General features: G+C 55.8%; 4 protein-coding genes across 4 annotated transcripts; all 4 read right to left on the bottom strand.

The window, feature by feature from the left end:
• Positions 1 to 631: 631 nt before the first annotated feature.
• LOC141470155 (protocadherin gamma-A12-like) lies at positions 632 to 3834 on the bottom strand. Its single transcript, XM_074156078.1, has 2 exons — positions 1363 to 3834; positions 632 to 658 (listed from the first exon to the last, which is right to left on the bottom strand). Exons 1-2 carry the CDS (start codon positions 3832 to 3834, stop codon positions 632 to 634), a joined length of 2499 nt encoding a protein of 832 aa, XP_074012179.1.
• A 2683-nt stretch (positions 3835 to 6517) lies between these two features.
• LOC141470154 (protocadherin gamma-B5-like) lies at positions 6518 to 9037 on the bottom strand. The gene has a single exon (XM_074156077.1). The coding sequence runs from the start codon at positions 9035 to 9037 to the stop codon at positions 6518 to 6520; it is 2520 nt and encodes an 839-aa protein (XP_074012178.1).
• A 1154-nt stretch (positions 9038 to 10191) lies between these two features.
• On the bottom strand, positions 10192 to 18827 carry LOC141470153 (protocadherin gamma-A2-like). Its single transcript, XM_074156076.1, has 2 exons — positions 16362 to 18827; positions 10192 to 10380 (listed from the first exon to the last, which is right to left on the bottom strand). The coding sequence occupies exons 1-2, from the start codon at positions 18825 to 18827 to the stop codon at positions 10192 to 10194; spliced, it is 2655 nt and encodes an 884-aa protein (XP_074012177.1).
• A 3121-nt stretch (positions 18828 to 21948) lies between these two features.
• Positions 21949 to 24456, bottom strand: LOC141470152 (protocadherin gamma-B5-like). The gene has a single exon (XM_074156074.1). The coding sequence runs from the start codon at positions 24454 to 24456 to the stop codon at positions 21949 to 21951; it is 2508 nt and encodes an 835-aa protein (XP_074012175.1).
• Between the last annotated feature and the right edge of the window lie 34 nt (positions 24457 to 24490).

The raw sequence follows: 24490 nt of genomic DNA, 5'->3' as shown, positions 1-24490 counted from the left end.
TTTAAGGAAACACATCTATGGAAGTCTACCTCTTGACAGCTGTAAACATGAAAGGTGTGTACGGGACAGTCAGACAAATGTAACAGGTGAGATCTTTCACACATTATCAGATTCAAAAGCCCAGCTTCAGATCATCAAAACAAACAAGGCGAGAAGTGAACACCTGTAGAAAGTAAGGGACAGTAGTCTTGCAGATTAAGTCAGTACAGTACGTAAATAATTCAGGTATTTAGCAGGTAACAATTACACGCTTTGCTTTTCCCAAAGCTCCCCTTATGGTGTTTGACACAAGTACATAATTCAGTGTTAGTAAAGATTTGAAGACCACCTGCAAAATCAGAGGAAAAACCTCCCAGGGCTCCCAACACAGCTGAAATCACAAGTCCTCTAGCCACATTTCTTTGGGAAGATGAATCTCACATCGCATGATACTACAGCTGGACACTGAACAGGGAAAATAGCAAAGATATCTCTCTTGCCCCTCACACACAGCTCCCACAATTCTCACCTCCAGCCCTTCAAACCTTGTATGGTGTTCTTTAAGTCATACAATTTGAAAGCACATGACATGAAAGGCCAATGACCCAGACCATTTCTCTTCCACATGCAACACTATTGGTCCTCAAACTTCTCACACATACATCTTCACATCTCCATACTAAGAAAGAAGATACAATCATGCGCTCATTAATTCTTAGAAGAAACATCAAGAGTGTAAAAGGGAACGGGTCCTCCAGGAGAGGCTGGGTCAGCAAACATTGGCACAGGGCCAAAACTGCTCTCCTTACATTTCTCCAAACACCTAGAATCTTTCCCCTCCTCCCCTCATATGACTCTCACAATAGCATGTATACTCAGGAGCAAGACACATCCAGCTCCGTTTCAAATCAGACAACCTTAAAAGACAACTTAAACATATCGCTTTCAAACGCAGCAACCTTTTTGACTTTTGCAAATAGTCATAACTTCTATGATTCACTTTCGTCTTCACAACAGGAAGACAGATGTCGGCGAAGGAACAGTTTTTGCCCAGCCAATTCCTCCACCCTGTGCAAAAAGATAAAACCATGCACGAAGACAAAGACATTTCCTCGCTCCTTCCATTGGCATGGAGAAGCAGAAACTTCTGCTGAGAAGAGCAGAAACGATGAACAGGGAAGATATACTCAAGAACATGTGCGGTCAGAAGACATATTAACGAAAACTTCCATTTCTCGTAATGCTTCCATTCACTAGGAATGCAAAAGAACTGACAAGAAAATCGGTATTACACGTCAGGGGACAAAATGGACGGGAGGGAAAGGGCAGAGACTCGCGAGAGGGAAGCGTGGCGGAGCTATTCTGACGGCGGGAGGAACTCACCGGGGGAGCGGCGGGGTCAGCGCGGCGGGCGCCGTCAGGGTCCTCGTGGAGCAGCGGCGCGGGCTCGTCAGGCGGCGGGCGGGCCGGCAGGGTGTCGCAGCAGCTGCCGCCCGAGAAGCGGAGCTGGCTCTTGCGCGAGTCGGCGGTGAGCGAGACCTCGTGCGAGTAGGAGCGCAGGAAGGCGCGGACGCCGTCGATGCCCACGAAGTGCGAGGCCGGGACGCCGCGCAAGGCGCCGCTGCCCGCCGCCGGCAGCTGCGAGCGGCGCCAGCGCCGCAGGCGCAGCGCCAGCAGCAGCAGCATGAAGGCGAGGAAGAGGCAGGAGACGGCCGCCACGGCCAGCACCAGCCAGCGCGTCAGGCTGCCGGCCGCCTCGCCCGGCGCCGCCGCCGCCGCCGCCGCCGCGCTGCCCAGCTCCGACAGCAGCTCGGCCACGCTCTCGCCCAGCACCACCCTCAGCGTGGCCGTGGCCGACAGCGCCGGCCGCCCGTGGTCCTTCACCACCACCACCAGGCTCTGCCGCGCCGCGTCGCGGGCCAGCGGCAACCGCGCCGTCCGCACCTCGCCGCTGTGCAGCCCCACGCGGAACAGACCCGGCTCCGTCGCCTTGGCCAGCTCGTACGACAGCCACGCGTTCTGACCCGCGTCCGCGTCCACCGCCACCACCTTGGCCACCAGCGACCCGGCCTCCGCCGACCGCGGCCACAGCTCCACGCCCGACCACCACTCCGAGGCCGAGCCCGAGCCCGAGCCCGAGGCCGAGGCCGGCGCCGGCGGCGGGTACAGCACCTGCGGCGCGTTGTCGTTCTCGTCCACGATCTCCAGCCGCACCGACACGTTGCTGCTCAGCGCCGGCGCGCCGCCGTCCTCCGCCCGCACCCACAGCCCCACCTCGCGCACCTCCTCGTAGTCGAAGGAGCGCAGCGCGTACAGCGCGCCCGTCTCCGCCTGCACCGACACGTACGACGACAGCGGCGCGCCCCGCACCCGCCCCTCCCACAGCCGGTACCGCACGCGCGCGTTCGCACCCCAGTCCGCGTCCCACGCCCGCACCCTCAGCAGCAGCGCGCCCGCCGCGTTGTTCTCGGGCACCCGCGCGCTGTACCGCGCCTCCGCGAACACCGGCGCGTTGTCGTTCACGTCCAGCACCCGCAGCGCCAGCACCGCGCTGCTCCGCAGCGACGGCGACCCGCCGTCCGCCGCCAGCACCGTCACGTTGTACTCCGACACCTCCTCACGGTCCAGCTCCCTCGCCGTCAGCACGCTGTAGTAGCTGCCCCGCGACCTGCTCAGCCGGAACGGGACTCCCCCGTCCAGTGAGCAGGACACCTGGCCGTTGGCCCCCGAGTCCGGGTCCTGCACGTGCACCAGGGCCACCACCGTCCCCGGCGGGGCGTCCTCAGAGATCGTGCTCAGCTGAGAAGTCACTGACAGCTCCGGCGTGTTGTCGTTCACGTCTGTCACGGTGATATCCACTTTCGCAGTGTCGAAAAGTCCTCCGCCGTCCCGTGCCTGCACCTTCAGTTCGTACGACTCGACATCCTCGAAGTCCAGGCTTCGCACTAAAGTGATCGCTCCCGTCTTAGGGTCCAGCTGGAATAACTCTGTTGCCAGGTCGGTAGCTTTCTTCAAAGAGTACTTGACGTCCCCGTTGATCCCATCATCGGCGTCAGTGGCCGTGACGGTGACGAGGACGGAGCCCACGGGCACGTCCTCCGCCACACGCACCGTGTACTCCGCCTGGCTGAATGCAGGCGCGTTGTCGTTGGCGTCCACCACCAACACGCGGATCCGCGCCGTGCCCGTCCGCGGCGGCTCTCCGCCGTCGCTCGCTCTCAGCACCACCTCGTGGAACGCCGCCTCCTCCCGGTCCAGCGCCTTCGCCAGCACCAGCTCGGGACGCTGGTCCCCGCCGGGGCCCGCCTGCACGGCCAGCGAGAAGTGCTCGTCGCCGCTCAGCTCGTAGCTCTGCAGGGAATTCCGTCCCACGTCCGGGTCGTGAGCCTCGGCCAAAGGAAACCGCCAACCCGGGGATGTCGTCTCGCTTATTCTCTCCTCTACCTCTGATTCCTTGAAACTGGGGGCGTTGTCATTAATGTCGGTGATTTCCACTTCGATTCCGTAAACTTGCATTTCCCCCTCCACCACCACCTCACAGCGCAGCACGCATTTCGCCACCAGCCGGCACAGCTGCTCTCTGTCTATCCTCTCTGCCGTCACTAAATGTCCCGTCTTCCCGTGAAGGGAGAAATACTGCCTCCTGCCTCTGTCTATGATGCGGGCACCGCGGTCTTGCAGCGCCGTGAGCTCAATCGCCAGGTCCTTGGCCACGTCGCCCACGAACGAGCCCTTCGGCATCTCCTCGGGAACCGAGTAGCGCAGCTGACCCCACGCCGCCTCCCACGCCGCCACCAGGACGCACCACAGCAGGGCTCGCTCCCGCCGGACCCACCGACTCCCGGCCCCGCACATCTCTGCCGCGGCACCGCCGACACCGCAACTCCGCCGCCCGCTCTGCTGCCGCCCGATCTGGCTACCGCTCCGGCTCCGTCACCGTCTCGCCGCTCCCGGCCGCTGCCGCCGGACCCTCCGCCTCGCTGCACCACGGCTCCGCACCGCGGGGACGATCGCAGACCGCTCGCCCGCCCAGACAGCCACACAGCCACACAGCCAGACAGCGATCGAGCCGGGCCGCAGCGGGCGGGGCTGCCTGCAGCGCTCCGGCCTTCCTCTCGCTCCTCCTCGGTCAACAGCGGCGCCCGCAGCCTCCTCCCGGCACTGCAGCCACCGAGCACTGCCCGGCGCTGCTCGCCCGCCTTTCCCACGGGCAGCTCGCGGCGACGGGACACTCGCCACGGAGACAGCGCTTCCCGTCCACCAATAATCTTCTCCGGTGCCTTTTCTCCAGCCGATCTCTCCTTTGATCCTCGAGGCTATCACGATGAGGAGAAAGGTAGAGGCTTTCCGGGGTTGCGGTATTTCTATCGCACGGGAAGCATGATTTTGTAATGGTAATATACTGCATGAAGTAGTTTTCTTAATATGACATGTAGAATATCACGAGCCTTACCCCATTAATCCGACAGCACAACCTCCACCACGAATTCCACAGCTTTTTGTAATAGTCGTGCTTTTATTTCCTTTCCTTCACCCTTTTTCTAGATAAAAAGGGCCTCGTACAACCCCATTATTTTCCCACATCCCGACAAATACAACAAAGCAACAATGAAGATCCACCCTGAACTGGAGACCGGTGATTCCCTGCATTGGCTGCTCTTTTCTTTAAATTCATTTCTACCGCACGGGGAAATTGACTTGTTAATGGCAGTACATGTGAAGTTAAATGTTTTCGTAATATGAAGGGTAGATTATTACTAGTCTTATCCCATTCGTCCAAAAGCACTATCCCAATCAGGAATTTTTATGTCAGTGATGCTTGAATAGCTGGTACAAGGAGAGCAAAATATAACAGCCTGTGCAATGCAGAACGTGATATTCAGACGCACCCTATCCTGGAGAACCAGAGATTAATTAAACCAAGCGCAGAAACTTCAGTTTTTTTCAGAAATCACAGTATTGATGCTTACTTATTGATGCTTGCAGATTGATGCTTACTATATAGGAATTCATCTCATTCTTGTATTTCATGTTGGTGGGACACCTTACCAATCAAAATCTGTAGGACGGCAGAAGACCCCACACTAAGCGGACCATTCATAAATATGCAAATAGACTTTATTCAGGTGTCTAATTGCTGTCACTTTTAATATTTCACTGACGGTTTACCTATATATACGGTATATTACGGTATACCCTAGGATGGGTAGAGCCCGCCCTTTGTTAGAGGCAGACACAAGAACTGTTTCATAAAGTCGCTGAGAGACCCAATTCCTCAGTCTAATACTCCCCTGTCAAAGCGATCAACCAGGTCCAAGAACCTTGTTTTGGGAAAAGGGGAGAGGAAAAGAAGACAGGCTCTGAAATACTAAACGCGTATCCTTGAGATCCCATTCTACACCTTCACCTGTGTATGACAGACAGACCAGGAACGGAAAAAAAAATTTAAAAAAGAGAGAACAAAACACCCAGGATGGAACAACAATAACAAAACCCGATAAAGAACTCGTAAAAATCATGCCTAGATAAAATTTATACATCCCATTAAGGTTCCCATTTCTGCAGTAGCCTTCCCCCATAAGACGAGACGGCAAACAGTGGAAGAGGGGAACATTTACGAGGGAATAACAACACGTAACTTTTTTTTTTTTTTTTAAACAGCGTTAATCAAGGGGTTTGCATCCAGCGATCAGACAGGTCCAAGTTCATCCGTTTCAGAAAAAGCGATCAGGAAGGAAAAATATCCAGGACCAGGAGTCCACCACATTTTCCCGACTCCATCATTCGGAATCATTAATTTACCGCCTTCACCATTACTAACTCATTCATTTGAGAGCTGTAGTCAAAACCTCGGATCTGAACCTGAACCTCTGACCACCGAAGAAACAGGAAGTGCCTCCGATCGATTCCTGTTGTGAGTGGAAGGGGGATACCACGTTCCTACCTTCACGAAGACACGGATCAGCGCTCCCCAGACACACAGAGTTAACCCGTCCCACTGCTGCTACCATTTCTGCCATTGCTTTTCAGCATTACCCAAAATTATGAGCGACACTCTCTTCTTTCACTAGGGACGAAGAATCTTTCTCTTTTCCATCCACGGAGCCACACGCGCGTTTCCTTCGGGAGTCCAATACCGAAAAAGCATTAACCAAAGCGTTTGTTACTGGCCATCAACCAGGTCCAAGAACACAGTTTCGAGAAAAAGTCGATCAGAAAGGAAATATCTCCAACTGCAAGTACTGATTCCGAGGCTCTCATGCAGAATCAGCGGATCTCATTCTACACAGTAAGGATTCGCCTTCACTATTACTAACTTAACGATTTCAGGCAGCAAAATAATGGGAGTCAAAACCTCTCCGGTGAACTAAAACTACTGACACCGATTTAAAAAAGCCCTTTGCGGCAAACCGCGCGTTCTTAATGGAAGGAAGTAACCCCGATCTTTCATCCATTCATGCACACACGGACCATCACTCCCCACTCACACCAACCCCGGAAAAAACCCAGGGGAAGAGGGAGGGAGGCTCAGCACAGCTCAGGGAAAAGAGGGAGAGCGCGCGGGCTTACAGACCTGCGGGGCGTCGGGGTCGGCGGGCGGCTCTCCCGCGCCGGCGCTGCTGCTCGGGATCGGCTTCCCGCAGGCCTCCGCGCCCAGCAGATCCTCCGCGGGCACGATGGGCAGCGGCGGCGGCGAGGGCCAAGCGGCCTCGGCGACGGCGCGTGCCGGCGCCACGCACAGGTTGTAGGAGTAGGGCAAGGTGCCCTCGCAGAAGTCGGCCGGGAAGGCGGCGCCGGCCACGGAGAAGCGCTGCGCGCCCAGGCAGCGCAGGACGGCGGGCGGCCCGGCACGGCGCAGCCGCGCCAGCACGGCCAGCGCCACGCTGAGCAGGAAGAGGGCGGAGAGGAGCGCCAGCGCCAGCACCAGGTAGAACTGCAGCTCGGCCGGCGAGTCGGCGCCCGCCGCCCGCTCGCTCAGCTCCGGCAGCGCCTCCTGCAAGCTCTCGGCCAGCACCACGTGCAGCGTGGCCGTGGCCGACAGCGCCGGCTGCCCGTGGTCCTTCACCACGGCCACCAGCCGCTGCTTCGCCGCGTCCCTCTCCGACACGGCCCGCGCCGTCCGCACCTCGCCGCTGTGCAGCCCCACGCGGAACAGCGCCGGCTCCGACGCCTGCACCAGCTCGTACGACAGCCACGCGTTGCGCCCCGCGTCCGCGTCCACCGCCACCACCTTGGCCACCAGGTACCCGGCATCGGCCGAACGCGGCACCACCTCGAACGGCGCCGGCCCCGACGCCACCGACCCCGCCGCTCCCGCGTCTCCCGGCGCCGGCCAGAGCACGCGCGGCGCGTTGTCGTTGCGGTCCAGCACGAAGACGCGCACCGTGGCCGTGGAGCTCCGCGCCGGCGCCCCGCCGTCCTGCGCCCGCACCGCCACCGCGAACTCGCGGCACTGCTCGTAGTCGAAGGAGCGCTGCGCGTACACCGCGCCGCTCCGCGCCTCCACCGACACGTACGCCGCCGCGCCCGCCGCGCACGCGCTGCCGCCCGCCAGCCAGTAGCTCACGCGACCGTTGGCGCCCGCGTCCGCGTCCCGCGCCTGCACGCGCACCACCGCCGCGCCCGCCGCGTTGTTCTCCGCCACGTAGGCGCTGTAGGCGGCCTCCTCGAACACCGGCGCGTTGTCGTTCACGTCCGACACCTCCAGCACCAGCGACGCGCGGCTCCACAGCGACGGGCTGCCCCGGTCCCTGGCCACCACCGTCACACGGTGCTCGGACGCCTCCTCCCGGTCCAGCGCGCTCGCCGTCACCACCTTGTACGAGCCGCCCGACGACGTCACGATCGACAGCGGCGCCTCGCCCGACAGCTCGCACGACACCTGGCCATTCTCCCCGGAGTCCGGGTCGTTCACGTTCAACAGGGCCACCACGGTGCCTGCGGGCGCGTCCTCGGGCACCGGGCTCGACACCGACAGCACCGTGATTTCGGGCGCGTTGTCGTTCTCGTCGATGATGTCGATCTGCACTTCGCAGTGAGCCGTGAGTCCGCCGCCGTCCCTCGCCTCCAGTCCGAAGCGGTATTTGCTCTTCTCCTCGAAATCCAGAGGCCCCGCCGTCCTCACCTCGCCGCTGTCGCTATCGACACTGAACAAGGCGCGGACGTCGTCCGGGACGTTGCCGAAGGAGTACGAGACCCGCCCGTTGGAGCCCGCGTCCGCATCCGTGGCTCGCACCTGCAGCACCAGCGACCCCGACGGCACATTTTCCCGCAGTTTTGCCTCGTAGAGGCTTTTGCTGAACACGGGCGCGTTGTCGTTGGCGTCCGTCACGTTGACGCGAATCTGGACAGTCCCGGACCTCACGGGGTCCCCGCCATCCACCGCCGTCAGCACCAGCTCAAAGGAGCTCTGCCTCTCCCGGTCCAGCTCTCTCTCCAGAATTAATTCCGGCCTCTTGCTTCCATCCGGGCTCTCCTTGATGTCCAGTGTGAAGGACGGGTTGCTAGTGAGCTGGTAAGTCAGCAGCGAGTTGCTGCCCACGTCCGCGTCTCGGGCCATCTCCAGCGGAAAACGAGCACCAGCGAGCGTCAACTCAGCGATCTCGAGGTCGAGAGCAGCCTTGCTGAAGGTCGGCGCGTTGTCGTTGATGTCCTGGATGTCCACCTCGACGTGGAAAACGTTGAGCGGGTTCTGCACCAGCGCCTCGAAGCTGACGGAGCAGGACGCCGACTCGCCGCACATCTCCTCCCGGTCCAGCCTCTCGCTCACGTACAGGTTCCCGCTCTCCCCGCTCACCGTGAAGTATTTCAGCTGCCTGTTAGCGGCAGACGCCACCCGCAGCTTGCGTGCCGGCAGCTCCGCCGGGCTCAGCCCCAGGTCCCGCGCCAGCGGCCCCACCAGCGAGCCTCTGCCCAGCTCCTCGGGGATGGCGTAGCGGATCCGCTCCGCCGCCGCCCGGCAGCACAAGACCAGCAGCAAAGCGCCCAGCACCAGCAGCACTCGCCCGCCTGCTCGCCGCCGGCTCTCACTCTCCCTCTGCCTCTGACTGACCGCCATTCTCGCCAGCGCTCGCCGCGCTCCTCCCTCCTGACGCTGCGGCGGCTCCGGCTGCGGCTGCGGCTCCAGCGCCGCTCCGCGTCGGCCAACAGCGGCACCCGGAGGCGCCGCCACGACACCGCAGCCGGACTGTGACCGCTCTGCCGGGAGCCCGGGCCGTTGACCGGTGGTTACTGGCTGCTCCCAGCTATGGGGTCTCTTTTTTTTTTTTGTGAAAATCAGTAAATGCTGGGGCATCTGCTTGCTGCATCTCCAAAGCCTTTTAAAACTTAGATACGCTTTCGGGTTCTTTTAGGTCATCTCCTTAAGTAGTGATGAATATCTGAAGGTAATATTCGTGGCAGAGCAATAAATAAAGGAACTCATGTCCTCTTCATAAAATCCAGATGGGTGTGTAAGAGCAATAAACGATGTTACTGCTAGTTTAAAGAGCTTTATAGCATTCTGTCAGTTACTTTTAATTTTTATTTCCTCATCTGGGACAAATACTTAGTAGGAAACATTCACTTTGGAGTAATCAATAAATACACAGAAATAGAATTAAGAAAAAGTCATTACAATCATGCTGGACCTGCAAGGGGTGTCCATTTTCCCAGCATTTCTTCCATTTGCTCATGGAAGTCTCTGACATTTCTCCCACTGTTGATTTTTATTTTAGGCAGAAAAATAAACACACTGAGAAATGTATCATTGTAAAGATAGTGTCTATAGCTCTAAGCTAAGATAGTAGAAAAAAATTTATTAGTTTTCTTTGTGATTCACAGAAGGTGCTTCTTTTGTATCTCCATATTTGATGGACTGACAACAGGAAAGCGCAAAGCCACATCACGTCTTTTGTAGAACCATAGAATGGTTTGTGACAAAATGGACCTTCAAAGATCATCTAGTCCAACCCCTCTCTCATGGGCAGGAACATCCTTCACTAGATCAGGTTGCCCAAAGCCCCATCCAAACTGACCTTGAGAACTTCCAATGATGGCATTTCCACAACTTCTCTGGGAAACCTGTTTCAGTGTCTCACCACCCTCAGCATAAAATATTTTTTCCTTATGACCAATTGAAACCTGCCCTCTTTCATTTTAAAACCATTGCTCCTGCTCACAATCCCCCTGTCTGTGCTGAAACTGGGAATTGCCCCAGCCCAGATGCAGGACCTAGCACTTGGCCTTTTTGAACTTCATGACATTCTCACAGGCCCGTTCCTCCAGCCTGTCCAGATCCCTCTGGATGGCACCCCTTCCCTCTAGCAAATCAATGGCACCACTCAGCTTGGTGTTGTCTGTAAAACTGCTGTGGGTGAACTGCATCCTACTGTCTGTGTCATTGTCATGATTTGACCCCAGCTGGCAGTTAGGACCGTGCAGCCTCTTGCTCACTCTCCCGGTTGGGCGTGGAGAGAGAATCACAAGAGTAAAAGTGAGAAAACTCATGGGTAGAAACAAAGACATTTTAAAAAGTAAAGAAAAAGCTGCTCACACAAGCAAGGCAATACAAGGAATTAATTCACCACTTCTGATTGACAGAGATATGTTCAGCACTCTCCAGGAAAGCAGGGCTCCATCATGTGTAAGGGCTACCTGGGAAGACAAACACTGTAACTCCAAACGTCCCCTGCTTCCTTCTTCTTCCTCCACTTCTACATACTGAGCATGATGTCACATGGTATGGAATAGCCCTATTGTCAGTTCTGATCAGGTGTCCTGGCTGTATCCACTCCCAGATTCTTCTACACTCTCAGCATAATCACTGGCGGTGGTTTGATGAGCAGAAAAGGCCTTGACTGCTTCACAAAACCATCACTGTTTTACCAACACTATTACCATCCCAAATCCAAAACATAGCACTATACCAGCTGCTAGCAAGAATGTCATGTCCATCCCAGATGAAAACATAAAATTTATTATTGAATATATTAAATAATTATAATACATTAAATAATATTGGTCCCAGTATGGACCCTTGAGCAATAGCATATGTTACTTGTTCCTACTCGGACATTGAACCACTGACTATAGCTCTTTTGATGTGGCCATCCATCCAGTTCCTTATCCATCTAACAGTCCACCTGTCAAACCCATATCTCTCCAATTGTAATGGGGGACCATGTAGGGGACATCTTGCACATGTTCTCCACCTGACTCCTACTCTGCTCATGGAAACCTTGGCTGGGCTGGGTTACCACTCTGCACTTTCAGGACTGCAGCAGAAATGGGATTGCTTGCTCTCCCTACAGACAAGTCTTTCCTCTGGGAGCACACATATGCCTATGAAAGCCTTCCTCCTTACAGCTGTGAACCTCCAAGGTGTGGGCAGGAACTGCCCCTGCACTCAGACAATTAGAAGAGCTGACCTTCCCCATTTCATCAGACACCCTGAGGAATGGCATGTAGAACATGACAAGCAAGGCAAGAATGAGAAACATACACAAATGGATACGGATCAGCTGCAATAATATTTCTTAGGCCAAACATATTGAGCAGAAGGAATTGAAATTGCATGGTACCACAACCGTGTGCCCAACAGAGTAACTATGACAAGCAGGGAAACGACCATCATTTCTTCTACAGCCCCCTGCCAACAGAGCTTCCCCAAGTCTTCTCTCCAACCCTACACAACCTGCAGCTTTGCTTCTGACCCTCAGAATTGGCAAAAATATATCACAAGAGCACTACGAACACATGAAAAAAGAAGGGATTTTTTTTGCTCACCACCATTCTGTGAAGGTATAAAATGATTGCAAAGTGCATGAATGAAAAATGTCTGAACTAAAAGAGGAGCAGTCATTTAGCAGAGAGTAGGTAATATCAAAATATCAGCTGCTGGGGAATTTCCTCCACTCTTTTGTCACATGCGATGTTCCACATAGTTGGGAGTTCTACTGGATTCGCGCTTTAATCTCCTCCCACTACCTCCACCAGAACACAAATATAACCTCACATCTCCTGACTTCCACAAAAACTGTAGGATGAATAAGAAACACTACCTCACAACACGTGCCTAATCAAAGATATGCCACTTCTCCAAACTAAACCTACATACACGGGAACTGGAAGAGAAAAATACAGGACCAGGAAGGCAAGGAACCATTAAAGACAAAGGCTCATGAGAGAAACTCACCTGGAAGTCTTCTCAGTCTTCACTGCTGGTGTTGAAACTGATCCCTCTCAGAACTTGCAAATCACTGAGGTTTCAAGCACAAATGCAACCCCAAAGTCTTCCTCTGGACCACATTGTAGAGGAGTCCATTTTAAGAAACAGTCATCAGCTCTTATCAAATTTTTCTAGTCCGTGACCTGCTCATCTGCATATGAATATGAAGCCATAAGAGTAAACCCTTATCATAGGCCTCTTTCTCAAGTTCAGTCATCCTGGGCTTCTTCAGGTGGCTGAGGGCTTGCCAAGGGAAGTAAGTGTATCCAATATTTTGGCCATATGTCAGCCACAGTCCAAAGAGCATTTCATTCAGTGACATCTTATAGAACCAGAGGTCTATCAGAGTATTTGTCTTGGCAGTTGAACACCTAAAAGGTATGGATCGAAACTGCTCCTGCAACCCCACAATTATAAGAGATATTTTAATGTTTTAAGGATTACCAGCCAAAATGAGGCCCAATTTTGCACGTAGACACACAAAAAATAAATAAAATAATAAAAAATAATATACCCCAACAACCACGGCAAGAATGGGAAACCTGGAGAAGTGAAGGAATCAGAGCTTAACATATTAGATCATGTCAGTTGTAAGAGCAACACAGAAGGGTATCTAGTTGGTAAAGAGTCGACAGGAGGCTCACACAGGACCTCACAGCATAGACCACCACCACAGATCCTCAAAGTAATTTCCTTCGAATAAAAAAAGACAGAAAAGCATGCAACCTCAACTGTGGGCCTCCTATATCAACTAGGAGAAACTAAACTTTCACAATTTTAAGGTATTTCAAATTATACCCTGGCAAACTTTTTCATCCTTCCCAGACATCACACAAAACAAAAGCTGCCTTTGCAGACACACACCATTGAAAGAACAAGGATCCCAACATGGACACATGCATAGATTTCTTTAATCGTCACATTAATTTGAAGGAACATCCAATGTTCATAGAATCATAGAATCGTCTAGGTTGGAAGAGACCCTTGGGATCATCGAGTCCAACCATCTACCCTACTCTACAAAGTTCTCCCCTATACCATATCCCCCAACACCACATCTAAACGTCTCTTAAACTCATCCAGGGATGATGACTCAACCACCTCCCTGGGCAGCCTATTCCAATGCCCGACCACTCTTTCTGTGAAAAATTCTTTCCTAATGTTCAGTCTAAACCTATCCTGTTGGAGCTTGAAGCCGTTCCCTCTCGTTCTGTCATTAATTACCTGTGTGAAGAGACCAGCACCAACCTCTCCACAGTGTCCTTTCAAGTAGTTGTAGAGAGTGATGAGGTCTCCCCTCAGCCTCCTCTTCCTCATACTAAACAGTCCCAGCTCCTTCAGCCGCTCTTCATATGATTTGCTTTCTAGGCCCCTCACCAGCTTCTCTGCCCTCCTCTGCACTCACTCCAGCACCTCGATATCTCTCTTGTGTTGAGATGCCCAAAACTGGACACAATACTCGAGGTGTGGCCTCACCAGTGCTGAGTACAGGGGCACAATCACCTCCCTACTTCTGCTGGTCACGCTGTTCTGTTCTCAAGGGCATAAGCGATATGTGGCTCAAATCAAAGTATCAATCAAAGTCATCAAAGCATCACCTCAAAGACATCATCATTCTACTACAGCACATGGGCAGCTTGGAAGACACATGAGTCTGAAATCTTAATGTAAATTCCACATATGTGCTCAATAACTGCCATTCACAGGAAACACCATGCAACAGGAAAGAGGCCTATGAAAGCCTTCCTACTTACAGCTGTGAACCTCCAAGGTGTGGGCAGGAACTGCCCCTGCACTCCAACAATTAGAACAGAACTGACCTTCCCCATTTCATCAGACATCCTGAGGAATGGCTATAGAACATGACAAGCAAGGCAAGAATGAGAAACATACACAAATGGATACGGATCAGCTGCAATAATATTTCTTAGGCCAAACATATCAAGCAGAAAGAACTGAAACTGCGTGGTAGCATAACCATGTTCCCAGTGGAGTAAATATGACAAGCAGGGAAATGACCATCAGTTATTCTACCACCTCACTGTCAACAGTGCTTCCCCAAGTCTTTTCTCCAACCCTACACAACCTGCAGCTTTGCTTCTGACCCTCAGAATTGGCAAAAACATATCATGAGAGTATAATGCACCATGATCACAGAGCCACAGTTCCTCGAGGTAAATTCTTTGAAATAGCAAGAGATGGAAATCCATGGAACCTCAACTGTGGACCTCATGTATCAACTAGGGCAAACTAGACTTTTACAATCTTTAGATATTTCAAATTATACCACAGTGAACTTTTTCACCTGCACTTTCTTCGGAGAGACACAATTTTTCACCCTTCCCAAACATCACACAAAACAAAAGCTGCCTTTGCAGACACACACCATTGAAAGAACAAGGATCCCAACATGGACACATGCAGAGATTTCTCTAATCATCACATTAATTTGAAGGAACATCCAATGTTCTCAAGGGCATAAGCGATATGCAGTTTCAATAAAGACCCAGTCATCAAAGTATCACTTCAAAGACACTACTATCATCCTACGACAGCACATTGGCAGCTTGGAAGAGGTGTGACTCTCATATCTTAATGTAAGTTCTACATCTGTGCACAATAACTGCCATTCATGGGATACATGCAACAGGAAAGCAAACTGATGAACTCACAACTTGGCCAGATGGAACCTGAACAGTGCGATATCATATTGATACCTCCAGACTCATGTGATGTAGGCCAGCAATGGGAATTAATAAAACACATTTCTTATCTCTGCTGGTACCTCCTCACACGCAGCTTCCCCAGGACTCTCCTCAACCCTTCACAGCTCACATCATTGACATTGGTCTTCGTAAGTTGCAGGTAGACTCCATTGAAAGAAAAGTTGCAGACACAACTTCTATTTACCATGCACTCCTTCCCATGGATAATACTTGGCTTCTCACCATGTGTATGTGACAAGCAAGAGCATTTGTCCAGTTAACATTTTAAGGAAACATTTCCACAGAAGCCTATCTCCTGACAGCTGTAAACATGAAAGTTGTGTACAGGGCAGTCAGACAAATGTAAGAGGTGAGATCCTCCACACATTATCAGACAGAAAAGCCCAGCTTCAGATCATCAAAATGAACAAGGTAAGAAGTGAACTCCTGTAGAAAGTAAGGGACCACAACATACTCTTCTAGATTATAGCAGTTACACTAGGTACATAATTCAGGTATTTAGTAGGTAGCAATTACAGTTTCCTCTTCCCAAAGCTCCCATTATGGCACTTGTCATAAGTATAAAATTCAGTTTTAGTTAAGAATTGACAACAACCTGAAAAACCAGGGAAGGACCTCCAAGGGCTCCCAAAACACCTGGAAATCACACGTCCTCTAGCCACATTTCTTTGGAAGATGAATCTCCCATCGCATGATACTACAGCTGGACACTGAACAGGGAATGGAGTCCCTCACACACAGCTCCCATGATTTTCACCTCCAACTCCTCAAAACTTGCATGGTGTTCTTTAAGCCATATAGTTTCAAAGCACATGACATGAAAGGCCAGTGACCCAGACCATTTCTCTTCAACACACAACACTATTGCACCAAAAACTTCTCACACATGTATCTTCATATCTCCGTACTGAGAAGGAAGAATAATCATCTGCTCACTACACTTCATAAAAGAAACATCAGGAGTAAAAGGGAAGGGGTCCTGGAGGAGACGCTGAGTCAGTGAACACTGGCACAGGGCCAAAACACCTATGCTTACACTTCTCCCAGCATCTTGAATCGCTCCCCTCCCGCCCTCCTATGACTCCTCTCATAGCAAGTATTCTCAAGACAAGACACATCCAGCTTCGTTTCAAATCAGCCAGCCTTAGAAGACAACCTAAACATATCTCTCATGAGTAGCCTTTCAACCAGAGACTTTTGCAAATAGGCTCTAACGAAGCTCAAGACAACAGCACCCACACTTCTCCTGACTCCCACAACAAATACAACGCTGAGCAACGTTCACGTCCCCGGAGCAAGAGGCACCAGCACACAGCGCTGATGAACGGACCTTTGCCTTTTTTTGTAGCTAAACCTCCCGAGGCGGGACAGAGAAGACGGGAGGGCAAGGGCAGAGACTCGCGAGAGGGAAGCGTGGCAGAGCTATTCTGATGGTGGGAGGAACTCACCGGGGGAGCGGCGGGGTCGGCGCGGCGGGCGCCGTCAGGGTCCTCGTGGAGCAGCGGCGCGGGCTCGTCGGGCGGCGGGCGGGCCGGCAGGGTGTCGCAGCAGCTGCCGCCCGAGAAGCGGAGCTGGCTCTTGCGCGAGTCGGCGGTGAGCGAGACCTCGTGCGAGTAGGAGCGCAGGAAGGCGCGGACGCCGTCGATGCCCACGAAGTGCGAGGCCGGGACGCCGCGCAAGGCGCCGCTGCCCGCCGCCGGCAGCTGCGAGCGGCGCCAGCGCCGCAGGCGCAGCGCCAGCAGCAGCAGCAGGAAGGCGAGGAAGAGGCAGGAGACGGCCGCCACGGCCAGCACCAGCCAGCGCGTCAGGCTGCCGGCCGCCTCGCCCGGCGCCGCCGCCGCCGCCGCGCTGCCCAGCTCCGACAGCAGCTCGGCCACGCTCTCGCCCAGCACCACCCTCAGCGTGGCCGTGGCCGACAGCGCCGGCCGCCCGTGGTCCTTCACCACCACCACCAGGCTCTGCCGCGCCGCGTCGCGGGCCAGCGGCAACCGCGCCGTCCGCACCTCGCCGCTGTGCAGCCCCACGCGGAACAGACCCGGCTCCGTCGCCTTGGCCAGCTCGTACGACAGCCACGCGTTCTGACCCGCGTCCGCGTCCACCGCCACCACCTTGGCCACCAGCGACCCGGCCTCCGCCGACCGCGGCCACAGCTCCACGCCCGACCACCACCCCGAGGCCGAGCCCGAGCCCGAGCCCGAGGCCGAGGCCGGCGCCGGCGGCGGGTACAGCACCTGCGGCGCGTTGTCGTTCTCGTCCACGATCTCCAGCCGCACCGACACGTTGCTGCTCAGCGCCGGCGCGCCGCCGTCCTCCGCCCGCACCCACAGCCCCACCTCGCGCACCTCCTCGTAGTCGAAGGAGCGCAGCGCGTACAGCGCGCCCGTCTCCGCCTGCACCGACACGTACGACGACAGCGGCGCGCCCCGCACCCGCCCCTCCCACAGCCGGTACCGCACGCGCGCGTTCGCACCCCAGTCCGCGTCCCACGCCCGCACCCTCAGCAGCAGCGCGCCCGCCGCGTTGTTCTCGGGCACCCGCGCGCTGTACCGCGCCTCCGCGAACACCGGCGCGTTGTCGTTCACGTCCAGCACCCGCAGCGCCAGCACCGCGCTGCTCCGCAGCGACGGCGACCCGCCGTCCGCCGCCAGCACCGTCACGTTGTACTCCGACACCTCCTCACGGTCCAGCTCCCTCGCCGTCACCACGCGGTAGTAGTCCTCAAAGGTCTTCTCCAGGCGGAACGGGAGGCGCTCGGCGATGCTGCACTTCACCTGGCCGTTGACCCCCGAGTCCCGGTCCTGCACGTGCAGCAGGGCCACCACCGTCCCCGGCGGGGCGTCCTCAGAGATCTCCGTGACTGCCGACCGCACCGAAATCTCGGGCACGTTGTCGTTGACGTCTGTTACGGTGATCATGACTTTTGCGGTGTCGAAAAGGACCCCGCCGTCCCGTGCCTGCACCTCCAGTTCATGTGATGATATTTCCTCAAAATCCAAAACCTCCTTAATGGATATTTTCCCTGTCCCAGAATCCAGGTTAAAAAGTTCCGACGACACGTCAGAAATTTTATGGAAAATGTATTTAACGTCCCCGTTGATCCCCTCGTCGGCGTCGGTGGCCGTGACGGTGACGAGGACAGAGCCCACGGGCACGTCCTCCGCCACACGCACCGTGTACTCCGCCTGGCTGAATGCAGGCGCGTTGTCGTTGGCGTCCAGCACCAACACGCGGATCCGCGCCGTGCCCGTCCGCGGCGGCTCTCCGCCGTCACTCGCTCTCAGCACCAGCTCGTGGAACGCCGCCTCCTCCCGGTCCAGCGCCTTCACCAGCACCAGCTCGGGACGCTGGTCCCCGCCGGGGCCCGCCTGCACGGCCAGCGAGAAGTGCTCGTCGCCGCTCAGCTCGTAGCTCTGCAGGGAATTTCGTCCCACGTCCGGGTCCTTGGCGTCCCGCAGGGGAAACCGCCAACCCGGGGATGTCGTCTCGCTTACTCTCAGTTCCGTTTCTGCCTCTCGGAAGCTGGGGGCGTTGTCGTTAATGTCGGTGATTTCCACTTCGATTCCGTAAACTTGCATTTCCCCCTCCACCACCACCTCACAGCGCAGCACGCATTTCGCCACCAGCCGGCACAGCTGCTCTCTGTCTATCCTCTCTGCCGTCACTAAATGTCCCGTCTTCCCGTGCAGGGAGAAATACTGCCTCCTACCTTCGGACACGACGCTGACGCCGCGGATTTGGAGCGCCGTGAGCTCAATCGCCAGGTCCTTGGCCACGTCGCCCACGAACGAGCCCTTCGGCATCTCCTCGGGAACCGAGTAGCGCAGCTGACCCCACGCCGCCTCCCACGCCGCCACCAGGACGCACCACAGCAGGGCTCGCTCCCGCCGGACCCACCGACTCCCGGCCCCGCACATCTCTGCCGCGGCACCGCCGGCACCGCAACTCCGCCGCCCGCTCTGCTGCCGCCCGATCTGGTTACCGCTCCGGCTCCGTCACCGTCTCGCCGCTCCCGGCCGCTGCCGCCGGACCCTCCGCCTCGCTGCACCACGGCTCCGCACCGCGGGGACGATCGCAGACCGCTCGCCCGCCCAGACAGCCACACAGCCACACAGCCAGACAGCGATCGAGCCGGGCCGCAGCGGGCGGGGCTGCCTGCAGCGCTCCGGCCTTCCTCTCGCTCCTCCTCGGTCAACAGCGGCGCCCGCAGCCTCCTCCCGGCACTGCAGCCACCGAGCACTGCCCGGCGCTGCTCGCCCGCCTTTCCCACGGGCAGCTCCCGGCGACGGGACACTCGCCACGGAGACAGCGCTTCCCGTCCACCAATAATCTTCTCCGGTGCTTTTTCTCCAGAAATCTCTTCCTTAATCCTGGAGGCGATGAGCAGGAAGGCCGAGGTTGTCGTGGTTGTGGTATTTCTACCGCACGACTTGTTAAAGGCCATATATGTAAAGTAAAACATGACATGTAGAATATCTAGATCCCTATCCCATTAATCTTAAAGCACAGTCTTCACAGCTCTCTGTAGCATTCGGGCTTGCATTACTTTTCCCTCTCCCTTTCTGTAGATCAGAAGGGCGTCATACAGCCACATTAATTCCCCACATCCCGAACAATAGAACAAATCAGCAATGAAGATCTCTGAAAAGCGAGCGGTCATTCTCTGAATTGGCTTTACCCTAAGCATTTCTTCTCTTTAACGAAACCTGTTAATTCTACCGCACGTGAAAAATCACTTGGTAATGGCAATAGGTGTAAAGTAAAATAATTTTTCGAAATACGACGTCTAGAATATTACGAGTCTTATCCCATTTGTCCCAAAGCAAAATCCCCATCAGGAATTGTTGTGACAGTCATCCTTGATTACCGGTATAAGGACAGCAGAAACCAATAAGTTCTCTCTATAGAAAACCTGATATTAACACCGACCACGCCCCGGAGAATCAGGGTCTTATTATCCCAAGTGCCAGGAACTCTGATTTTTTTCTTAAATTTGAGTGAAATGGATTGATGGTTATTGGTAACGTATTCATCTAATTCTTGAATCTTCATATTGGTAGGACAGCTCTTCAACCAAATACTGTAGGGTCTTATGAGACGAGTATCTCTGCACAAACTAAACGAACATTTTGAGTATTTCCTTGTCGATTTACATATGTTCTCAGGATGGGTAGAGCCCTTCCCTCTAAACTGAATTATAGTAAAATAGTGGTACATCTACCGAGACAACTAACACCGGAAAAGGAAAATTGAAACATTGCGGTTTCCCTTTTTAATAGCCCATATTATATTTAGTCGAGTAATTCCATAGCTAGAACGACCAGGAATAGGCTTTGAGTTTTTCAGAAGTCTCGGTGTAAAGCATTAGTAAAGCTTTCATCTCATTCTTGAGTATTCACATTGGTAGGACACCTTTTCAACCAAGTAGTGTAGGACGTCAAAATACAAGCACGGCTGCACACCCTAAATTTTGCGGACGGAGGACTTGATTCAAGTGCCAAATCGCTATCAGTTTGTGTATTGCCTTTTCGCTTTACGTATGTCCTCAGGATGGGTAGAGGCCTCCGCTTGTAAACAGGCAGACCCAACAACTGTTTCAAAAAGTTGCTGAGACCGACTTCCTCAGTCTAGTGCTCCCCTGTCAGTGCAATCAGGCAGGTCCAAGCACCACTTTTTGGAAGAGGAAAAGAAGATAGGTTCTGAAATACTAAATGCGGTTATTTTTGGGGTTTTTTTTGGTTGTTTTTTTTTTTTTTTTTGAGATGGCATTCTACACCTCCACGTGTGGATCAAAGACAGATCAGGAAAGGGCACTACCACCCAGGATGGAAGAGAAAAATGAGAAATAACAGCACAAGGAACGCGGATAAACCATTCCTGGATAAAATTAATCCACCCCATTAATGCTACCATTTCTGCAGCAGCCTTCCTCCAATGGACGAGAGGACACATGGAGTAAGAGGGAGAACATTCTGTAACAGTGACGAGGATCAACCTGAAACTTCGCCATTCATGGAGCCACACACACATTTTCCTTTCGGCACAAGGCCTCCACTACATTTTCTGTCTTGAAGAATCTTAAGTTTACTGCCTTCACCGTTACTAACTCATTAGAAAGTTGTAATCAAAACCTCTCGCCTGAACCTGTGACCACTAAAGAACCAAGAACTGCCGCCACTGGGTTCCTGCTGTGAGTGGAAGGGGAATATCCCGTTCGTTCTCTTACAGAGACATGGGTCATCAATCCCCACCAAAAAAGTTAACCCGTCCCAAACCTGATGCCATTTTTGCAGCATCATTCCCCAAAAAGAGGTAAGATAATCTCTCGTATCACTGGAGATGAAGAATCTTTCTCTTTTCCATCCACGGAGCCACACGCAGATTTCCTTTGGGAGTTCAATACCGAAGGGTTTGTGACTGGCCATCAACCAGGTCCAAGAACACAGTTTCGAGAAAAAGTCGATCAGAAAGGAAATATCTCCAACTGCAAGCACTAATTCCGAAGCGTTCACGCAGTATCACCGGATCACATTCTACACAGTAAGGCTCTTCAGGGCATGCTCTAGTGCCCGGGATTGTTGGTTTGTGGTGGGGTGTTGTGTGTGAGATTATGGGTGTGGGGTTTAGTTGGTGGGTGCTTTTTTTTTTGTTTTGTTTTGTTTTTTTGTTTTGTTTTTGTGGGGGTTTGTGTGTGTGTTTTTTTTTCTTTTTTTTTTTTTTTTTTTAATGTGGTTGGACTCGATGATCTCAAAGGTCCCTTCCAACCACTAAGATTCTGTGATTCTGTGATTCTGTGACTCGCCTTCACTATTACTAACTTAACGATTTCAGGCAGCAAAATAATGGGAGTCAAAACCTCTCCGGTGAACTAAAACTACTGACCACCGATAAAGCCCAGGACTTCGCGGCAAACCGCGCGTTCTTAATGGAAGGAAGTAACCCCGATCTTTCATCCATTCATGCACACACGGACCATCACTCCCCACTCACACCACCCAGCGAAAACCCAGGGGAAGAGGGAGGGAGGTTCAGCACAGCTCAGGGAAAAGAGGGAGAGCGCGCGGGCTTACAGACCTGCGGGGCGTCGGGGTCGGCGGGCGGCTCTCCCGCGCCGGCGCTGCTGCTCGGGATCGGCTTCCCGCAGGCCTCCGCGCCCAGCAGATCCTCCGCGGGCACGATGGGCAGCGGCGGCGGCGAGGGCCAAGCGGCCTCGGCGACGGCGCGTGCCGGCGCCACGCACAGGTTGTAGGAGTAGGGCAAGGTGCCCTCGCAGAAGTCGGCCGGGAAGGCGGCGCCGGCCACGGAGAAGCGCTGCGCGCCCAGGCAGCGCAGGACGGCGGGCGGCCCGGCACGGCGCAGCCGCGCCAGCACGGCCAGCGCCACGCTGAGCAGGAAGAGGGCGGAGAGGAGCGCCAGCGCCAGCACCAGGTAGAACTGCAGCTCGGCCGGCGAGTCGGCGCCCGCCGCCCGCTCGCTCAGCTCCGGCAGCGCCTCCTGCAAGCTCTCGGCCAGCACTACGTGCAGCGTGGCCGTGGCCGACAGCGCCGGCTGCCCGTGGTCCTTCACCACGGCCACCAGCCGCTGCTTCGCCGCGTCCCTCTCCGACACGGCCCGCGCCGTCCGCACCTCGCCGCTGTGCAGCCCCACGCGGAACAGCGCCGGCTCCGACGCCTGCACCAGCTCGTACGACAGCCACGCGTTGCGCCCCGCGTCCGCGTCCACCGCCACCACCTTGGCCACCAGGTACCCGGCATCGGCCGAACGCGGCACCACCTCGAACGGCGCCGGCCCCGACGCCACCGACCCCGCCGCTCCCGCGTCTCCCGGCGCCGGCCAGAGCACGCGCGGCGCGTTGTCGTTGCGGTCCAGCACGAAGACGCGCACCGTGGCCGTGGAGCTCCGCGCCGGCGCCCCGCCGTCCTGCGCCCGCACCGCCACCGCGAACTCGCGGCACTGCTCGTAGTCGAAGGAGCGCTGCGCGTACACCGCGCCGCTCCGCGCCTCCACCGACACGTACGCCGCCGCGCCCGCCGCGCACGCGCTGCCGCCCGCCAGCCAGTAGCTCACGCGACCGTTGGCGCCCGCGTCCGCGTCCCGCGCCTGCACGCGCACCACCGCCGCGCCCGCCGCGTTGTTCTCCGCCACGTAGGCGCTGTAGGCGGCCTCCTCGAACACCGGCGCGTTGTCGTTCACGTCCGACACCTCCAGCACCAGCGACGCGCGGCTCCACAGCGACGGGCTGCCCCGGTCCCTGGCCACCACCGTCACACGGTGCTCGGACGCCTCCTCCCGGTCCAGCGCGCTCGCCGTCACCACCTTGTACGAGCCGCCCGACGACGCCACGATCGACAGCGGCGCCTCGCCCGACAGCTCGCACGACACCTGGCCGTTCTCCCCGGAGTCACGGTCCCGCACTTTCAACAGGGCCACCACGGTGCCTGCGGGCGCGTCCTCGGGCACCGGGCTCGACACCGACGACACCGTGATTCCGGGCGCGTTGTCGTTCACGTCCAGCACCTCCACCTCCACTTCGCAGTGCGCCACCAGACCGCCCCCGTCTCTCGCTTCCACGGCTAGGGTGAACGCCCGCGTGTCCTCGAAATCCAGCGCCTCCTGCAGCGTGATCGTTCCGCCCTCTGGGTCCACCACGAACTTCTGAAGCACCTTAGCTGGCATTTTCCCGAAGCCGTAGGTGATGCGAGCGTTGGTGCCAGCGTCGGCGTCGGAGGCAGAGATGTTCAGCACCGTCGAGCCCGGCGGCGCGTCCTCCCGCAGGCTCGCGCGGTACCGGTCCTGCCCGAATACGGGTGGGTTGTCGTTGGCGTCAGTAACGTTGATGCAGAGCTGGGCGGTGCCGCTGCGGGGCGGGTCGCCGCCGTCCACCGCCGTCAGCACCAGACGCAGGCTCGCCTCGCTCTCCCGGTCCAACGCCCGGCGCAGCACCAGCTCCGCAAACTTGCTGCCGTCCTGCCTCTCCTTCACCTCCACTGCGAAGTACCCGTTGGTCTCCAGCTCGTAGCCCTGCAGCGAGTTGCTGCCCACGTCTGAGTCTTCAGCCATCCCCAAATAGAACCGGGCGCCGGGAGAAGTGAACTCATTGATCTCCAGCTGGAAATCGTCTTGCTGGAACTGCGGCGCGTTGTCGTTGATGTCCTGGATGTCCACCTCGACGTGGAAAACGTTGAGCGGGTTCTGCACCAGCGCCTCGAAGCTGACGGAGCAGGACGCCGACTCGCCGCACATCTCCTCCCGGTCCAGCCTCTCGCTCACGTACAGGTTCCCGCTCTCCCCGCTCACGCCGAAGTATTGCTTCTCCGCGCTGAGCCGCAGCTTGCGTGCCGGCAGCTCCGCCGGGCTCAGCCCCAGGTCCCGCGCCAGCGGCCCCACCAGCGAGCCTCTGCCCAGCTCCTCGGGGATGGCGTAGCGGATCCGCTCCGCCGCCGCCCGGCAGCACAAGACCAGCAGCAAAGCGCCCAGCACCAGCAGCACTCGCCCGCCTGCTCGCCGCCGGCTCTCACTCTCCCTCTGCCTCTGACTGACCGCCATTCTCGCCAGCGCTCGCCGCGCTCCTCCCTCCTGA

Source organism: Numenius arquata, chromosome 11 (genome assembly GCF_964106895.1).
Source record: "Numenius arquata chromosome 11, bNumArq3.hap1.1, whole genome shotgun sequence".
In the NCBI taxonomy this organism is placed as follows: Eukaryota; Metazoa; Chordata; class Aves; order Charadriiformes; family Scolopacidae; genus Numenius; species Numenius arquata.
The sequence above is the reverse complement of the archived record's forward strand: the minus strand, read 5'-3'. Positions and strand labels throughout refer to the sequence as shown.